This window comes from Ictalurus furcatus, chromosome 11 (assembly GCF_023375685.1).
Source record: "Ictalurus furcatus strain D&B chromosome 11, Billie_1.0, whole genome shotgun sequence".
NCBI lineage: Eukaryota > Metazoa > Chordata > Actinopteri > Siluriformes > Ictaluridae > Ictalurus > Ictalurus furcatus.
In genome coordinates this window covers 25,454,376-25,469,806 of record NC_071265.1, presented here as the reverse complement: position 1 = coordinate 25,469,806, position 15,431 = coordinate 25,454,376, and the positions used below count along the sequence as shown (strand labels likewise).

General features: G+C 42.8%; 1 protein-coding gene across 2 annotated transcripts in view; it reads left to right on the top strand.

Annotated features, from left to right (window-relative positions):
* kdm4aa (lysine (K)-specific demethylase 4A, genome duplicate a) overlaps positions 1–15,431 on the top strand; it is a 33,792-nt gene that overhangs the window by 8,186 nt on the left and 10,175 nt on the right. The window contains exons 9-19 of one of the 2 annotated variants that reach the window (XM_053636810.1): positions 1,833–5,209; positions 5,485–5,633; positions 5,714–6,384; positions 7,039–7,129; positions 7,411–7,592; positions 8,719–8,914; positions 9,660–9,736; positions 10,403–10,458; positions 10,605–10,713; positions 12,574–12,762; positions 14,877–15,047. In XM_053636810.1, the coding sequence (XP_053492785.1) occupies positions 1,833–5,209; positions 5,485–5,633; positions 5,714–6,384; positions 7,039–7,129; positions 7,411–7,592; positions 8,719–8,914; positions 9,660–9,736; positions 10,403–10,458; positions 10,605–10,713; positions 12,574–12,762; positions 14,877–15,047 (5,268 nt within the window). Of the gene's footprint in view, positions 1–1,832; positions 5,210–5,481; positions 5,634–5,713; positions 6,385–7,038; positions 7,130–7,410; positions 7,593–8,718; positions 8,915–9,659; positions 9,737–10,402; positions 10,459–10,604; positions 10,714–12,573; positions 12,763–14,876; positions 15,048–15,431 lie in introns of both variants that reach the window. The other variant, XM_053636809.1, reaches the window with a different exon arrangement.

Here is a 15,431-nt window from a genome sequence, read left to right as displayed (position 1 = left end):
CGGGTCATCATGCACCTTGTTTGCTCGGGCCTCCAATCAATCCTTAGCAACTGTTGCTTTCTGCAGTTGCATTGGTAAAGCTTTCGGCAGTTAATGAAGAGGTTTACATTTAATCAATTTAGTACAACCCCAATTGCAAAAAAGTTGGGATGCTGTGTAAAATGTAAATCAAATCAGAATGCACTGATTTGCAAATCTCATAAACCCAGATGATCTTCACAATAGAACATAGAAAACATATCAAACGTTAAACTGAGGAAACGTACCATTTTAAGGAAAAAAATAAGGCAATTTTGTATTTGATGGCCGCAAAATGTCTCAAAAAAGTTGGGACGGGGCAACAAAAGGATGGAAAAGTAAGTGTAACTAAAAAAAAACAACTGGAGGAATATTTTACAACTAATTGGGTTAATTGGCAACAGGTCAGTAACGTGATTGATATAAAAAGAGCATCTTAGAGAGGCAGAGTCTCTAAGAAGTAAAAATGGGATGGAATCTGGATGGAAGTATATGTCGCTCTAAAACCTGTATATACCTTTCAGCATTGATGGTGCCTTTCCAGATGTTCAAGCTGCCCATTCCATAGGCACTAATGCACCCCCATACCAGAGTTCTCTAGGTGCCTCTCTAAGATACTCTTTTTATACCGAATTATGTTACTGACCTGTTGCCAATTAACCTCCAGCTGTTTCTTTTTTTAGTAACACTTACTTTTCCAGCATTTTGTTGTCCCCATCCCAACTTTTGAGAATTGTTTCAGCCATCAAATTCAAAATTAGCTCATTTTTTTCTTAAAATGGTACATTTACTCAGTTTTAACATTTGATATGTTTTCTATGTTTTATTGTGAATAACATTGCATTCTGTTTATATTTACATTTACTTACAGTTTTACACAGCATCCCAACATTTCTGGAATTGGGGTTGTAGTCTATAACTCGAGAAATTTGCCCAACTGCTGATTCTGAAGGCTGGACAAGTCATTAATCGGTCTGTCTAAGTGTAGTTTAACGAGGTTTTTAAATTCTGTGAGAAATTGAGGACAGAGATATGCGAGACTGTTCGGTTGAATATTTAGAGCAGACATGCTTGTGTCTTCAACGTACATTTACTTGTGACTCATACTGAACAAAAAACCTAAGCTAGACCACTTTAGACTACACTAGACCCAGGGATACAGATTGGCTTAAAGCTGCTTGAGAATTTAACCCTTAGTGAGCAGGCAAAGGGCTGCTGTGGCCAAGAATAAAAATTCCTAAAATAGAGTTAATAAAAAAGAAACTTTGACAGGAACAGTAAAGGGCATTATGTTTACACATACATACTAAATGAAAGCTTTTGTTTTGCAAAATTCAGTAAGGACTAGGGTTTATTTTATTTATTTGGTTTTTCAGTCTACTTGTCCTCACTGCAACAAATGTGTAAAATAATAATAATAATAATAATAATAATAATAATTGCCTGGATATGACCTCTGTTTGCCTCAGGTGCTTGGACTAATGATTTGTCCATTCCTGATAATTCAGTAGTAGTAGTGACTGAATAATAGGTTTAACTCGAATAACTGAATGAGAATTTTGTGGTTAAAGGAGTTAATTTGCATACTTGTGTAACCATGACAACAATCACAGTTTAAAAAAAACAGCTTTTAATTATGCAGAAAGGAATAATAATAATAACAATAATAATAATGTGAGAGGATGCGACGATGTAAGAGATATAACTTAAACATCAGTTGGATTTTGCTATATGGTAAGGTGAGTTTAGAGTAAAATGGCAGTTTGCTATATAGAGTGACTGCTGGTGTTTTGTTTTCTTCTTTCCTCTCACAGTGTTTGTGCCGTAAAGATATGGTGAAGATCTCCATGGACGTATTTGTGCGAAAGTTCCAGCCAGAGCGATATAAACTGTGGAAGGCGGGAAAGGACAGTGTGATAATCGATCACTCCAAACCCACACCAGAAGCGGCAGAGTTCCTGCAGGATGGAAAGACACCAGGAGAAGCGGGAGAGCTCAGCAACAGCAGCCCTGCTGAAACCAGAGTAGAGAGGGAGACCAAAACAGCCAATGAAGATGGAGAGGAGAGAGAGATGGAGAAGGGAGAGACGGCAACAAACGAGACCAATACAAAGAGAGGAGACGAAGCGAGAGGAAACGCAAGTGCACAACAAAGAAAGACAGAAACACAAGAGGCAAATGCAAAGGGAGAAGAAACCGAGACCAGAAAAACTCACCTAGAAGCAGATAGTGAAAGAGAGAAGACACAGAGTGAAACAGACAAGACAGAGAAAATAGACCTAAAAAAAGAAGCGACCGAGGAAGAGAGAGTCAAAACAGAAAGAAGAGAGTCAGATATAGAAATGCCAGATCAAGAGGCAGGTCTGACAGTGACAAACAAACCTGAAAGAGAAATAGCGGAAACAGGGATGGAGACCGAAAACAACAGCACAGAGAGCAGAGAGAAGGATAAGACTGACGGGGGTAAAGAAGACACAGATACAGTAAAGATGGAGACTGAAGAAATAAAACAGCCAAAGACTGAAATTGAGACAGCATGGAGAGAGCTGGAAACTGGAAAGGAAGAACTGGACAGCAGTGAGATAAAGCAAGACATGGGTGAGACAGATAGTGGAGAGTTGGAGACTGAAAACGAGAATCTGTCTGTGGCACAAGAGACAGACGAATCAGTGACAGAGATGGAAACACAAAAGATGGACAGTCAAGACACAGATAGAGAAGATAAGATAATTGAAAAAGAAGAGAGAGAGACAGGAGAGGCAGACATGGACAGATCACAGAGAGGGGAGGTGGAGAGTGAGACAGTTTGTGGGAAGATGGAGAGTGAAACAGCGAGAGGAGAGATGCAGAGCAAGACAGAGAGTGAGGCAGGGATAGGAAAGATCGAGAGCAAGACAGGGAGTGCAGAGATGGAGAGTGAGACAGGGAGTGGACAGATGGAGAGTGAGACAGGAGAGAAAGGCAGAGGAGAGATGGAGTGTGAAACAGGGGAGATGGAGAATGAGACAGTAGAAACAGGGAGAGAGATGAAGAGTGAGATGAGGAGAGAAGAAGTGGTCAACAAGATGGAAGAGACAGGGAAAAGAGAGATAGAGCGTGAGACAGGAGAGGCAGCAAGAAGAGTGATGGATAACAACACAGGAGTAAATACTGAGAGAGAAACAAGGACAGAAGAGGTAGAGAGTGAGACAGGACAGACAAGTAGAGGAGATATAGAGAGTGAGACAATGACGGGAGAGATGGGGAGTGAAGCAGGAGGGACAGAAAAAGGGGAGATGGAGATCGAGACAAAGACAGGGGAGGTGGAGAATGAGACCGCAAGAGGAGAGATGGAGAGCATAACAAGGAAAGAAGAGATGGAGATTGAGACAGATGAGATGGGGATAACAGGGAAGGAAGACCTGGAGAGTGAGACAGGGAGAGGGGAGACTGAGAGCATAACATTGAAGGAAGACATGGAGAGTGAGACATGTGGGAGAGGGAGAGAGGATATAAAGGACATAACAGAGAAGGAAAGCCTGGAGAGTGAGACAGGGAGAGAGGAGCTGGCGAGCATAATATTGAAGGAAGACATGGAGAGTGAGACAGGGAGAGGGGAGACTGAGAGCATAACATTGAAAGAAGAAAGGGCGAGTGAGACAGGTAGAGGGGAGACGGAGAGCATAAAATTGAAGGAAGACATGGAGAGTGAGACAGAGAGAGGGAAGACGGAGAGCATAAAATTGAAGGAAGACATGGCGAGTGAGACCGGGAGAGTGGAGACAGAGAGCATGACATTAAAAGAAGAAATGGAGAGTGAGACAGTTGGGACAGTGAGAGAGGATATAAAGGACATAACATTGGAGGAAGACATGGAGAGTGAGACAGAGAGTATGATATTAAAAGAAGAAATGGAGAGTGAGACAGGGAGAGGGAAGACGGAGAACATAACATGGATGGAAGACCTGGAGAGTGAGACAGGTGGGACAGGGAGAGGGAACATAGAAGACATAACATTGAAGGAAGACATGGAGAGTGAGACAGGGAGAGAGGAGACAGAACACATAATGGGGAAGGGAGACATGGAGAGTGAGACTGAGAAAGAGGAGACAGAGAGCATAATGGGAAAGGGAGACATGGAGAGTGAGACGGGGAGAGAGGAGACAGAGAGCATAATGGGGAAGGGAGACATGGAGAGTGAGACAGGGAGAGAGGAGACAGAGAGCATAATGGGAAAGGGAGACATGGAGAGTGAGACAGGGAGAGAGGAGACAGAGAGCATAATGGGAAAGGGAGACATGGAGAGTGAGACGGGGAGAGGGGAGACAGAGAGCACAATGGGGAAGGGAGACATGGAGAGTGAGACGGGGAGAGAGGAGACAGCGAGCACAGTGGGGAAGGGAGACATGGAGAGTGAGACAGGGAGAGAGGAGACAGAGAGCATAATGGGAAAGGGAGACATGGAGAGTGAGACAGGGAGAGAGGAGACAGAGAGCATAATGGGAAAGGGAGACATGGAGAGTGAGACAGGGAGAGAGGAGACAGAGAGCATAATGGGAAAGGGAGACATGGAGAGTGAGACAGGGAGAGAGGAGACAGAGAGCATAATGGGAAAGGGAGACATGGAGAGTGAGACAGGGAGAGAGGAGACAGAGCACATAACACTGATAGAAGACGTGGAGAGTGAGACAGGGAGAGAGGAGACAGAGAGCATAATGGGGAAGGGAGACATGGAGAGTGAGACGGGGAGAGGGGAGACAGAGAGCATAATGGAGAAGGGAGACCTGGAGAGTGAGACAGGGAGAGGGGAGACAGAGAGCACAATGGGGAAGGGAGACATGGAGAGTGAGACAGGGAGAGAGGAGACAGAGCGCATAACACTGATAGAAGACGTGGAGAGTGAGACAGAGAGCATAATGGGGAAGGGAGACATGGAGAGTGAGACGGGGAGAGAGGAGACAGAGCGCATAACACTGATAGAAGACATGGAGAGTGAGCCAGGGAGAGAGGAAGTAGTGTCAAAAAAGGTTGATGAAGAAGAAAGTAAAATAGAAATTGCAGAGACTGGAAACGAAGGCACTGTTTCAGCAAATCTGGAGGAGGAGAAAGTAGAAGAGAATGAGCGAGAGCATATGGAGACAGGAGGAGAGAAGGTGGTGACGGAGACAGAAAAAGAGACGAAGACCAGCAGTTCTTCTGTTCAGAGGAAGAGGTAAGATCACGCCGCCTTACAGTGATGCTGTCTCTGTGCTGTGTACAGATGCTGACTCTAGACAGTAAACCATGTCAGAATGTACAGCTTCTGCGGTGCTCCACAGTTATTATTTCTCCATCATGCCTCAGTAAACCCTCACATGGTGACCTAATGCATTAGACCCTGTGTCTTCCTCCTTAAAAAGTTTCCCTGGCACTGTGTTGGAGGAACAGGAGTACATGTGTTTTAATGAGCTTTGTAACCGACTGAGCTGCTTTTCACTTCTCCAGAAGTAGTTCCAGGCCGAAGGTGAGGATGAAACGGCAGAGAGGAGCCAGTGCTGGTTCTACTGACGCTGTAGAGCAGGTCAAGCGGAAGAGAACCAGGCTCAGTCAACCTGAAGCAAGGTGTGAGGCAAAACAGGCCGATTCAACAGGCCAAGGTAAGAACCATACAGTCCTCTCCTCTTCTCTCTTCTTCTTCTTTCCTCTTCCCTCGCCTACTCATGTTCATTTCTTGCAGATGAGAGTGACAACGAGGACCGCATGGATGTAGGCACTCCAGCATTGAAAAAGGAAAAGAAGCCAGATCCCTCCCACTTAGAGACTCCACCTCCTCGTCTTCCGTCAAATAAACAGCCAATCAGCATCACTCCTAAATCTCATAACAGAACCCATAGCACTTCTGTGTCCTGCCATATCACCGCTTCCTCCCAGCCTCGCAACATCGTCTCTCGGCCCAAAGAAACCACTCCGCGCTGTGATCTTAGAACTAAGCACCATCAGCCTAACACCACGACCTCTCCATCTCGGCGTGCAGTTAGCGCCAAACTCAACAAAAACACCGTTAAATCTCCGTCTAGCAACATCACCACAGACCATAGTGACCTCAGCATTCAGGCTAAACCCACCAATAACTCAAGACACCGTAGCGATATCATCCCAAAACGCAGGAAAACCAGCCCTAAACATGAAGCCAAACCCAGGGAGAGTCGTGGCGGCTCTGTTCCAAACGAAGACGGTGACGAGAGTAAGGCTGCCTACGGAGGGAGCTCGTCTCAGCGGCTTTTCCAACGGACACTCAGTCCGGCTGAGGTGCTACACGTCCACAGCTACGCTAAAGGAGACTACAGCGATCTGGACAGAGAGCAAAGGGACAGCGACACGGACACAGAGACGCAGGAGAACGGACAGGTCACGTACATTTACATACATGTTCTAGAGTCCAAAAAAGTCTGAGTGCACTACCAAGCCCTGCTTTTTAAACACAAAAAAACCCCATTGTACTCTTAACATCCTGAGAATGTTTAGCTGTGCGAGAAATACATGCATTACACTGAAATGCTGTACACCATACAATATGTTTCAATCTGAAGGTAGACAAAATGTTGTAAAAGTAAAGGCTGTCCTATTGGAGATACCTTATTTTACCTACATTTTAGGGCACTCATCTCATAAATCCAGATCAGAGTTCCATGCTAGTTTCAAGAAACATGGTGGGCCAAACCATCACTCTAACCAAGACATATGGTTACTGATGCAAGTGCTTGTCTATGCTAGCTAACATTTCATATTTGTGTTTAGATCCCAGAGACGTGTAGTGGTAGCATCAAGACGTCAAGCATTCATATGTCCGAGACATATAATCTGAAATATAATCTGAAAATGTATCTATGACCAAATATGGAGATTAGAAAACAAGGAACAGGTGAAGCCTATCGACAGGAAACTGGAAGACAAAAAAAGATAGAAAGTGGGCAAAATATGAAGGATTGACACAGAGGGAATCAAGATCTAGATGACTGTGGTGTAGTAAATGTGTTTGTGGGTTTTCTTTTGATCCATCAGGGGGCAGAACACGGCTCTTATGAGGCACTGAACAGTCTAGCGCGGCTGCCCAGACATCATCCGCTAATAAAGGACAGCATCAGTGATGAGGGTGAGGAGTTTCACACCAAAGTATTAATCTATTGGATCCAGATGTGACCTGCTTTCAGAGTGTAAAAATGTTGTCGCTTACCTTACCTTTGTGTGTGTGTGTGTGTGTGTGTGTGTGTGTGTGTGTGTGTGTGTGTATATATATGTATATATGTATTTGTGTGTGTGTATGTGTATATATATTTGTGTGTGTGCGTGTGTATATATGTATTTGTGTGTGTGTGTGTGTATGTATGTGTGTGCATGTATATGTGTGTGTGTGTGTGTGTGTGTGTGTTACAGAGCTTCAGGACCAGGCTTTAATAGAGGAGGATGGTTTAGAAGGTGAGCTGTGGGCCAAGCCTCTGGCTCAGCTGTGGCAGAACAGACCTTACAACGAACAGCGAGAGAGAGCGTACAACAGAGAGATGGGCCTCCAGCCCCCATACTGTGCCGTCTGTATGATCTTCCAAACGCACCAGCGGGTATGTAACTAACAATAGCTAAATATTTGCTTAGTGGACATATGATGAGAAATTTTCCTTTCTGTTTGCGCTATACAACATTTAAAATAGGATTTCCCGACGGACCGCCCAAGACCACAATCCCATTGTCTCAGTAACATAAACACTAGAATGATCAAACGCGTGTATTCTGGCTCATGGAGCCTGAGCAGCTCACTAGGTTGTAAAAATAAATAAATAAATAAATAAATATTTACACACACATACATTTTATTTATATATATATATACATAAAATGCCTGTTCTCCGTTTAAGATATAAACTACCAATCAAAAGTTTGGAGACACTGGACTGAAATGTTTCTCATGATCTTAAACATCTTTTGATCTGAAGGTGTATGATTAAATGTTTGTAATTGGTGTTGTAGATAAAAAATATAATCGTGCCAACGTTTTCATTTCTTTCATTAGAAAACAAACATTTTATTTACAATTTTTTTTTTTTAATGGATGAATTGAGCGAAATATTCTGAAAAGCAGCCAGTAAGTGTCCAACGTAGGTGGGAACTCCTTTAATACGGTTTAAAAAAACATCTCTGGGAGATTCCTCAAGAAATCTGTTGAGAAAATGCCAAGAATACATTTCTGAAAATTCTAGGCAAAAAGGGGGTCTACATTGAAGATGCTAAAATATTACATTATTTTGATTTCTTTTGGATTTTTTATTTGGAGTTTTGATGACTTTATTATAATTCTAAAATTTGGGGGTGGGAATACTAAAAATAAAGAATGAGTGTGTCTAAACTTTTGCCCGGTAGTATAGACACTAGAAAAGTTTACAGTGGATACTATAAGCCCAATGTATATACGCACTCCATTCTCTACCTTGGATAGGTGAATTGTGAAAGGATTGTATCTCTCTCTCTCTCTCTCTCTCACACACACACACACTCACACACACACACACACTTAGAAATGTATTAGTATTACGATTGTCTCGACTGAACTTGGCTGTTACAGCCTTTGCGATGTGATGTGCAGTGTCGATGGTGACTGCATATCGTTCAGCTGTACTTCTGTAGACTGATGCAGGTGTCACAGTGGCATTGCTGACAGATATTCATCACTCTTGTTTGTCTTCCGTCTAGTCCGAAGAGGCCGACTGTGAGCAGGTTGTGGTTCAGGCTGGACGTCAAATGAGGACGAAGCCGCTGATCCCCGAGATGTGTTTCAGCACAACCACAGAAGAGTGCACTGAACTTCATCTGTCCACTCCTCACTTGGACAAGGACGGAACCAGCCTGCTCATCAGCTGCTCCCAGTGCTGTGTGCGTGTGCACACCAGTGAGTACCAGTTTCACCCATTAATGATCGTTAGTCGTGAGTTGAGAGTGGTGGTATATTGTGATGTTCTCACTGGTACTTATTTCTCACTGGTACTGATTTAGCGCCACTATCACCACCAACAGCCAATGGCAAAGTTCTGGCAGTGTCAGAAAATGTTGCTTAAAATCTTAGCTTGTGACTGTTGTTATGACACTCGTCTAAAATTTACCAATAGGAGGACAGCATTTGATTACACAAAACTCACAGGACAGAGCAGTAAACAAAACGTATGAGATTTATTTTATTTTTTTAAAGAGCAGTTGAATTGGGCAGCAGAGAGAATGTCTCTATATGGTCTCATCACAGTTATATCATGTCAGGAGAAAAAGGGATGTGACATGGAAAGAAATAGAGGATGAATAACAGCTTCTAGTTTTGTCGCTAGCTAATTAGCATGCAAATGCTCTGTTCCTAGAGTTTATTTATTATGATGACAACATGAAAACGTTTTATGCTTTCCAGTTGAAGAGCTACAAATTCGTGCTCCGTTGCTGAGCATCCAGTGTTGCAGAACATAGTAGCTATGTTCTTCATTTAATCCGACAGGAAGAACACGGGTTATCACACAGTCTGTTACATCATTCCTATCGGGATCATCTCATACAGTGTGACTAATCATCGTAAAAGACTGGATTTGCACTGTGTAAAACTGATTTTAGTGGTCCTGTTTTAAAGTCTGTGTTTGTGTATATCGTTGTGCTAGGTTGCTATGGCGTTTCCCCTGGGAGAGTCACGAAAGACTGGAAATGTGCCCGTTGCAAAGCCAATGCCCTCACTGAGGTCAGTGTGCATAGCTGTTAGAGAATTGTTTCTGCGGATTGTTCATCCATGGATGACTTACATACAGAAATCCTTTCAGTCAAATGTTTCATTTACTTTAAATATCCGTGTCACAACAAATTTCCTCTTTGTTTAAGTGTGCCTGTGACTCAAGCCCTATTCTGTTTTGGCTGAATCCTTGCTCAACTATAACTTCTGCTCTATTACTTAACCAGCCTAAGGGAGGTTTGTTAGATGAGAGAATAGACCAGCATTACAAAATCACTGTAGACATCAAGAGCAGAACTTCACAAAGTCACAAAGTTTCTTTTACAAAGTAGTGAACTTGATTGTGTTTTATTTGTGTATTTTCCCATTGCAAATTCGAATTCAAGCACAGGTCCAAACGTCTTACTTATAAGCTAGTGTTATAACGATGAGTAAAAGTGACCGCATCGTCACGTCACCGTGTAACAGCGTCATCACAACCTGCGTTGCTTTATTGGTTGTTTTCCACTGTACAAAGTCAACTTTATCATGAGAAGACCGGTTTTCCCATCAGCCGCTTCTGTCAAATATCAATTTCCAGTAGTTTCTCAGGAATCTTTACACATTGTTCTCTAGCTCAACGAGTCATTACTAAGGTCATTGGATGTCTCACTTTGGGTGTCTCTCTTGATTTTACAGAGTTGTTGTCTGTGCTCATTAAGAGGTGGAGCCTTACACAGAGCCAACAATGACAAGTGAGCACTCCCTCTTATACTAACCCACAGCCCAGGATTTGATACTGATGAGCTACTGTATTTCAGTGTTGTCAGCTTCTCTCTGAATGTGTGGGCTACGCTTATACACACGTGACTGTGGCATGTTTCTGTGTTTGATATTGCAGGTGGGTGCATGTGCTGTGTGCGGTGGCGGTGTTAGAGGCTCGCTTCGTGAACATCACAGAGAGATCTCCAGTGGATCTCAGTGGCATTCCTTTACAGAGGTTTAAGCTGGTAAAATAACTGCACTTTGTTTTGCAACAAAGCTCGTGATTCTGCCGCAGAGGAAGTGCCATTTCCTTTTTACTGAGAAGACGGTGTATAGCAAATGTAGCTCGTACAGTCCAAAAGTTTTTTTTTGTCTAATCACATTTCTTTATCAGTACTTTATCTTTCCTTGCTAGGCCAAAAACAATAACACTAATAAGTAGCCACACTGATAAATAAATCATTATCTGATTTGGGTAGTAATTATCAAGTAATGAAGGTGCTGTTAATCTAATATCATTTATTTTTCTACATCTATGCTTGTATACAAATAAAAGACAGCGAGGAGCTGCACTAGAAGCAGAAAACACTACAGATAGATTGAGCTCTCTAGAGTTTTTCTAACCATATACGCCTGGGTGCAGGTGGTATCGGTGGGTAAACTGTTGTGAAAATCTGAAGGTAGTAGTGCTGATAATACGTGATACTGAGTCAGGAACGTGCATTACTTATACACCGATCAGCCATAACATTAAAACCACCTGCCTAATATTGTGTAGGTCCCCCTTCTGCCACCAAAACAGCTCTGACCCGTCGAGACATGGACTCCACAAGACCTCTGCAGGTGTGCTGTGGTATCTGGCACCAAGATGTTAGCAGAAGATCCTTTAACTCCTGTAAGTTGTGAGGTTGGGCCTCTACAGATCAGACTTGTTTGTCCAGTACATCCCACAGATGCTCAACCGTATTGAAATCTGGGGAATTTGGAGGCCGAGTCAACACCTTGAACTCTTTGTCATGTTCCTCAAAACAATTTGCAGTGTAGCAGGACACATTCTCCTGCTGAAAGAGGACACTGCCATTAAGGAATATTATTGCCATGAAGCGGTGTACTTGGTCTGCAATAATGTTTCGGTAGGTGGTAAGTAACATCCAAAGTTTCCCAGCAGAACGTTGCCCAGAGCATCACACTGCGTCAGTTGGCCTGCCTACTTCCCATACTGCATCCTGGTGCCATCTCTTCCCCAGGTAAACGATGCACACACGCACCCGGCCATCCGCATGATGTAAAAGAAAACGTGATTCATCAAACCAGGCCACCTTCTTCCATTGCTTCCTAGCTGCGATGCACTGTGTGTTCTGGCACCTTTCTAACATAGCCCGCATTTACTTTTTCAGCAAATTGTGTTACAGTAGATCTGTGGGATCGGTCCAGATGGGCTAGTCTTCGCTCCCCACGCGCATCAATGAGCCTTAGGCACCCATGACCCTGTAGCAGGTTCACCAGTTGTCCTTTCTTGGACTACTTTTGGTAGGTACTAACCACAGCATACTGGGAACACCCCACGAGTCCCGCTGTTTGGGAGATGCTCTGACCCAGTCGTCTAGACGTCACAATTTGGGTCTTGTCAAAGTCGCTCAGATCCTTACGCTTGCCCATTTTTCCTGCTTCACATCAACGTTGAGAACTGACTGTTCAGTTGCTGCCTAATATATCTCACCCCGTGAAGGGAATCGGTATTATTCACTTCACCTGCCAGTGGTTTTAATGTTATGGCTGTTCGGTGTAAACCAAAATGTTTTTCTGAATAATTAACTTTTGATTCACAGTGGTGAATCACAACCAGAGGTGAATGGGCTTCAAGTTTTCCTCATAGTTCCACCTTAGGGAGTTTTTTCTTTGCCACTGTGTTAGCCTTAAAAGGAAACGTTTAAGATTACAATAATCGAACAGGGAAATTCTAGCGAACAGGGAAATTCTAGACTTTTGTACATTATTCCTCTTATTTCGCCCTGTTCACTGTATCGAGTTCACCTTATTTCCCGTTTGTCATGTGAAGGCAAATGTGTGTCACTTAATAAGACTGTGTTTTTTTTTTTTTACAGAAATGTTACTACTGTAAGAGGCGGATGAAGAAGACGACAGGCTGCTGTGTGCAGTGTTCTCATGGCCGCTGCCCCACTTCTTACCACCCTACCTGTGCCCAGGCTGCGGGTGTCCTTATGCACCCGGATGACTGGCCTTTCATCGTCTATGTCACCTGCTGCCGTCATAAAGGGCCTGTGCAATCAGAGGTAAAAAATTAGAGGAGAAGTAAGTATGTTCCAATCAGAAGTGACAAATTAGAGCAGCAATAACTATGTTAGAGGTAGTTAACTAAAGTACTGTTTGTTTTTTTATTATTATTTTTTTATTTTGGACTTGATAAATTAGAGAGAAAAAAAGCCATATTTATTTCATACAGTGTTTGTGGAGCAGTATTGCCATAGTTCAGCATTGTATTTTTTTTTCTAAGCTGACACATTTGCTGCAATATTAATCTTAATTTCACTCTCTGGAAAAGTCCATCTTTACAAAGTACAGAGCTACTTATGTTAATACCAAGGCTAACAGTAGTTACACAACTCCTATGCATAATTTCACTTAATACGTTGCAGCAACACATCTTGTTGAAAATGTTTCTTGTAGTCAAATTTTGTTAGTTTGACATTTAGTAAAGTTGAACCATGACCGACCACAATCCAACAGACATCGATGTGACTTGTGTTGAGAACCCCCAAAGCACAGGGAGAACATGCAAACTCCATGCACACAGGGTGGAGACGGGAATCAAACCCCCAACCCTAGAGGTGCGAGGCAAATGTGCCAACCACTAAGTCACCCAGTCCCCCCCCATCTGCTTCTTCCCGTTCACATAAGTCCATAAGATGTAGCGTGCCTGTTGTCAAGGTGACATATAACCAAGATTAGCCAAGTTATTCATGCTCAGTACATCCATACTAATTGTTGTATTGTATATACTTGTAAAGTGATACCAATAGGCATTAATAATGTTCCTCCATGTTCAGTTAGCTTAATTTGTTGTGGTAACAGACTGTAAGACTGGAAACTCCGACAAACACAGTGAGAACGTGAAACTCCACACAGAGTTCTATTATCTATGAGGCAAATGATGATGATAAAGAGATACTCCGTGGCTCATAATTATGTTTATTTATAACAGCTTTTCATTTAATCGGAAGATAGCATGAAATAGTAGTATTTATTGCGTAATCAAGCCCTAACATACTCGCACAGCATATATAACGCATGCACATGCAATATCAGATGGCTTGATCCTACAAGCAGAGCTTTTTTCACTCTGAAGCCTCTGGTATACTTCGTTTTTAATACATGTACGTTAGCGTATGCGCACAGTCGTACGCATAGCCTTTCAAAGTATACTACATTTGACATGTACGCGTACACAGGCAGTCGACGCATGCGCATTACGACAACTTGCACTACCCCTCCTCGCCTACAAGAGTCAGTATAGAGCAGTAAATCAGGACTTCTGGTGCGAAGGACGACAACGAAGAAGAATCACAGCAACGCGAAGAACAATGGAGGAGAAAGACATGCTGCCTTACTTGTTACTAGAGGAAGAAGAAATTTTTAAAAAGATTAAGTGGTCTATGTGACCACTCAACTAGAAAAGAGCTTGCACTAGTTTCAGTCTCTTCCTTTTATTCCGGTTTTCCTTCGACTATCTTGAGAATCACGGCCCTGGGTCACTGCTGCCACCTTGTGGAACAACTAAATAGTGCAAAAGAATTAAATGCGCACGTGCGACCCGTTAGAAAAATCTGGCAGCACGCGTACAGTACGCACATACTCTGCTGATGACGAAATTTGCACTACTCGTACTGTACGCTGATCCTAGCGTACCTGTAAAAAGTGAAGCATACTTTGGGCTTGATTCAGTTACTTGGGGAAATGAACAGCGAAAGTGTGGGGTGCATTCCAGTCCTGTTGAAGACTATAGGGTTAGCAACCGTAAATACACTAAGAAATGGGTATAGTAAAATTAGACCAAAGAAATGAATATACATGCTTTTGCTGTAAAAACCATAGCTAGGATTATATAAGACAAAGACCAAACATCGCTCGGATTTCAGCTTTCGGTGCTGTCGGTAGTGCTATCTTTAGATGGTAATTTATTTGCATGCCAAATAAATGCTCTGCGTCAAGCACTAAACACATAAAACCACATGCTTGTGTATCTGTTTATGATCGAATGTTTTCTCATTTAATGTCAAAGGCATTTTGTACATGTGGAGAATTGGGGCTGCTGCTAGTACTAACTTGGGTAAATGGGATATGGGTGTTAGATTCTCTGGGGAAATACGACTTTCTTTTTCTCCAACAGCGGAAAAAGGAGGCCATGAGGGAAATCAGTGCAGGCCAGAGAGTGATCTGCAAGCACAAAAACGGGCGCTACTACCAGTGTGATGTGGTTCAGCTGACAAAGGAGACATTTTATGAGGTCAACTTTGATGATGGCTCCTTCAGTGAAAACCTCTTCCCTGAGGACATTGTGGTGAGAGGGCTTGAGTGTGGACTCCATTGCATTACATTTTAACCCCTTTATCCAGAATTACATTACAATTAAGGCAGGATATAATCCACGTTTACAGCCATGTAGTTGGTGGTTAAGGGGCTTTTGAAATTTCAAATCACAAGCACAGAGCTACCACTTTGAACTCAACCCACAGAGACACCATTTTTAACTCGGCACAGCATAAGAAAAGAAACAAAAACCAATCAATTTGAAAGCGGCCATTACTATTGCGATTACTGTTTTCCTCTTGGAGGACACACTGAACTATTGGCTCTCTAATCTGGTTACCATTTTACAGTAAATGATTGGTGTTCTGGGAAAGTCCGTCACGTGGTCAAGGGTTGAAATTTTCTAATATGCATA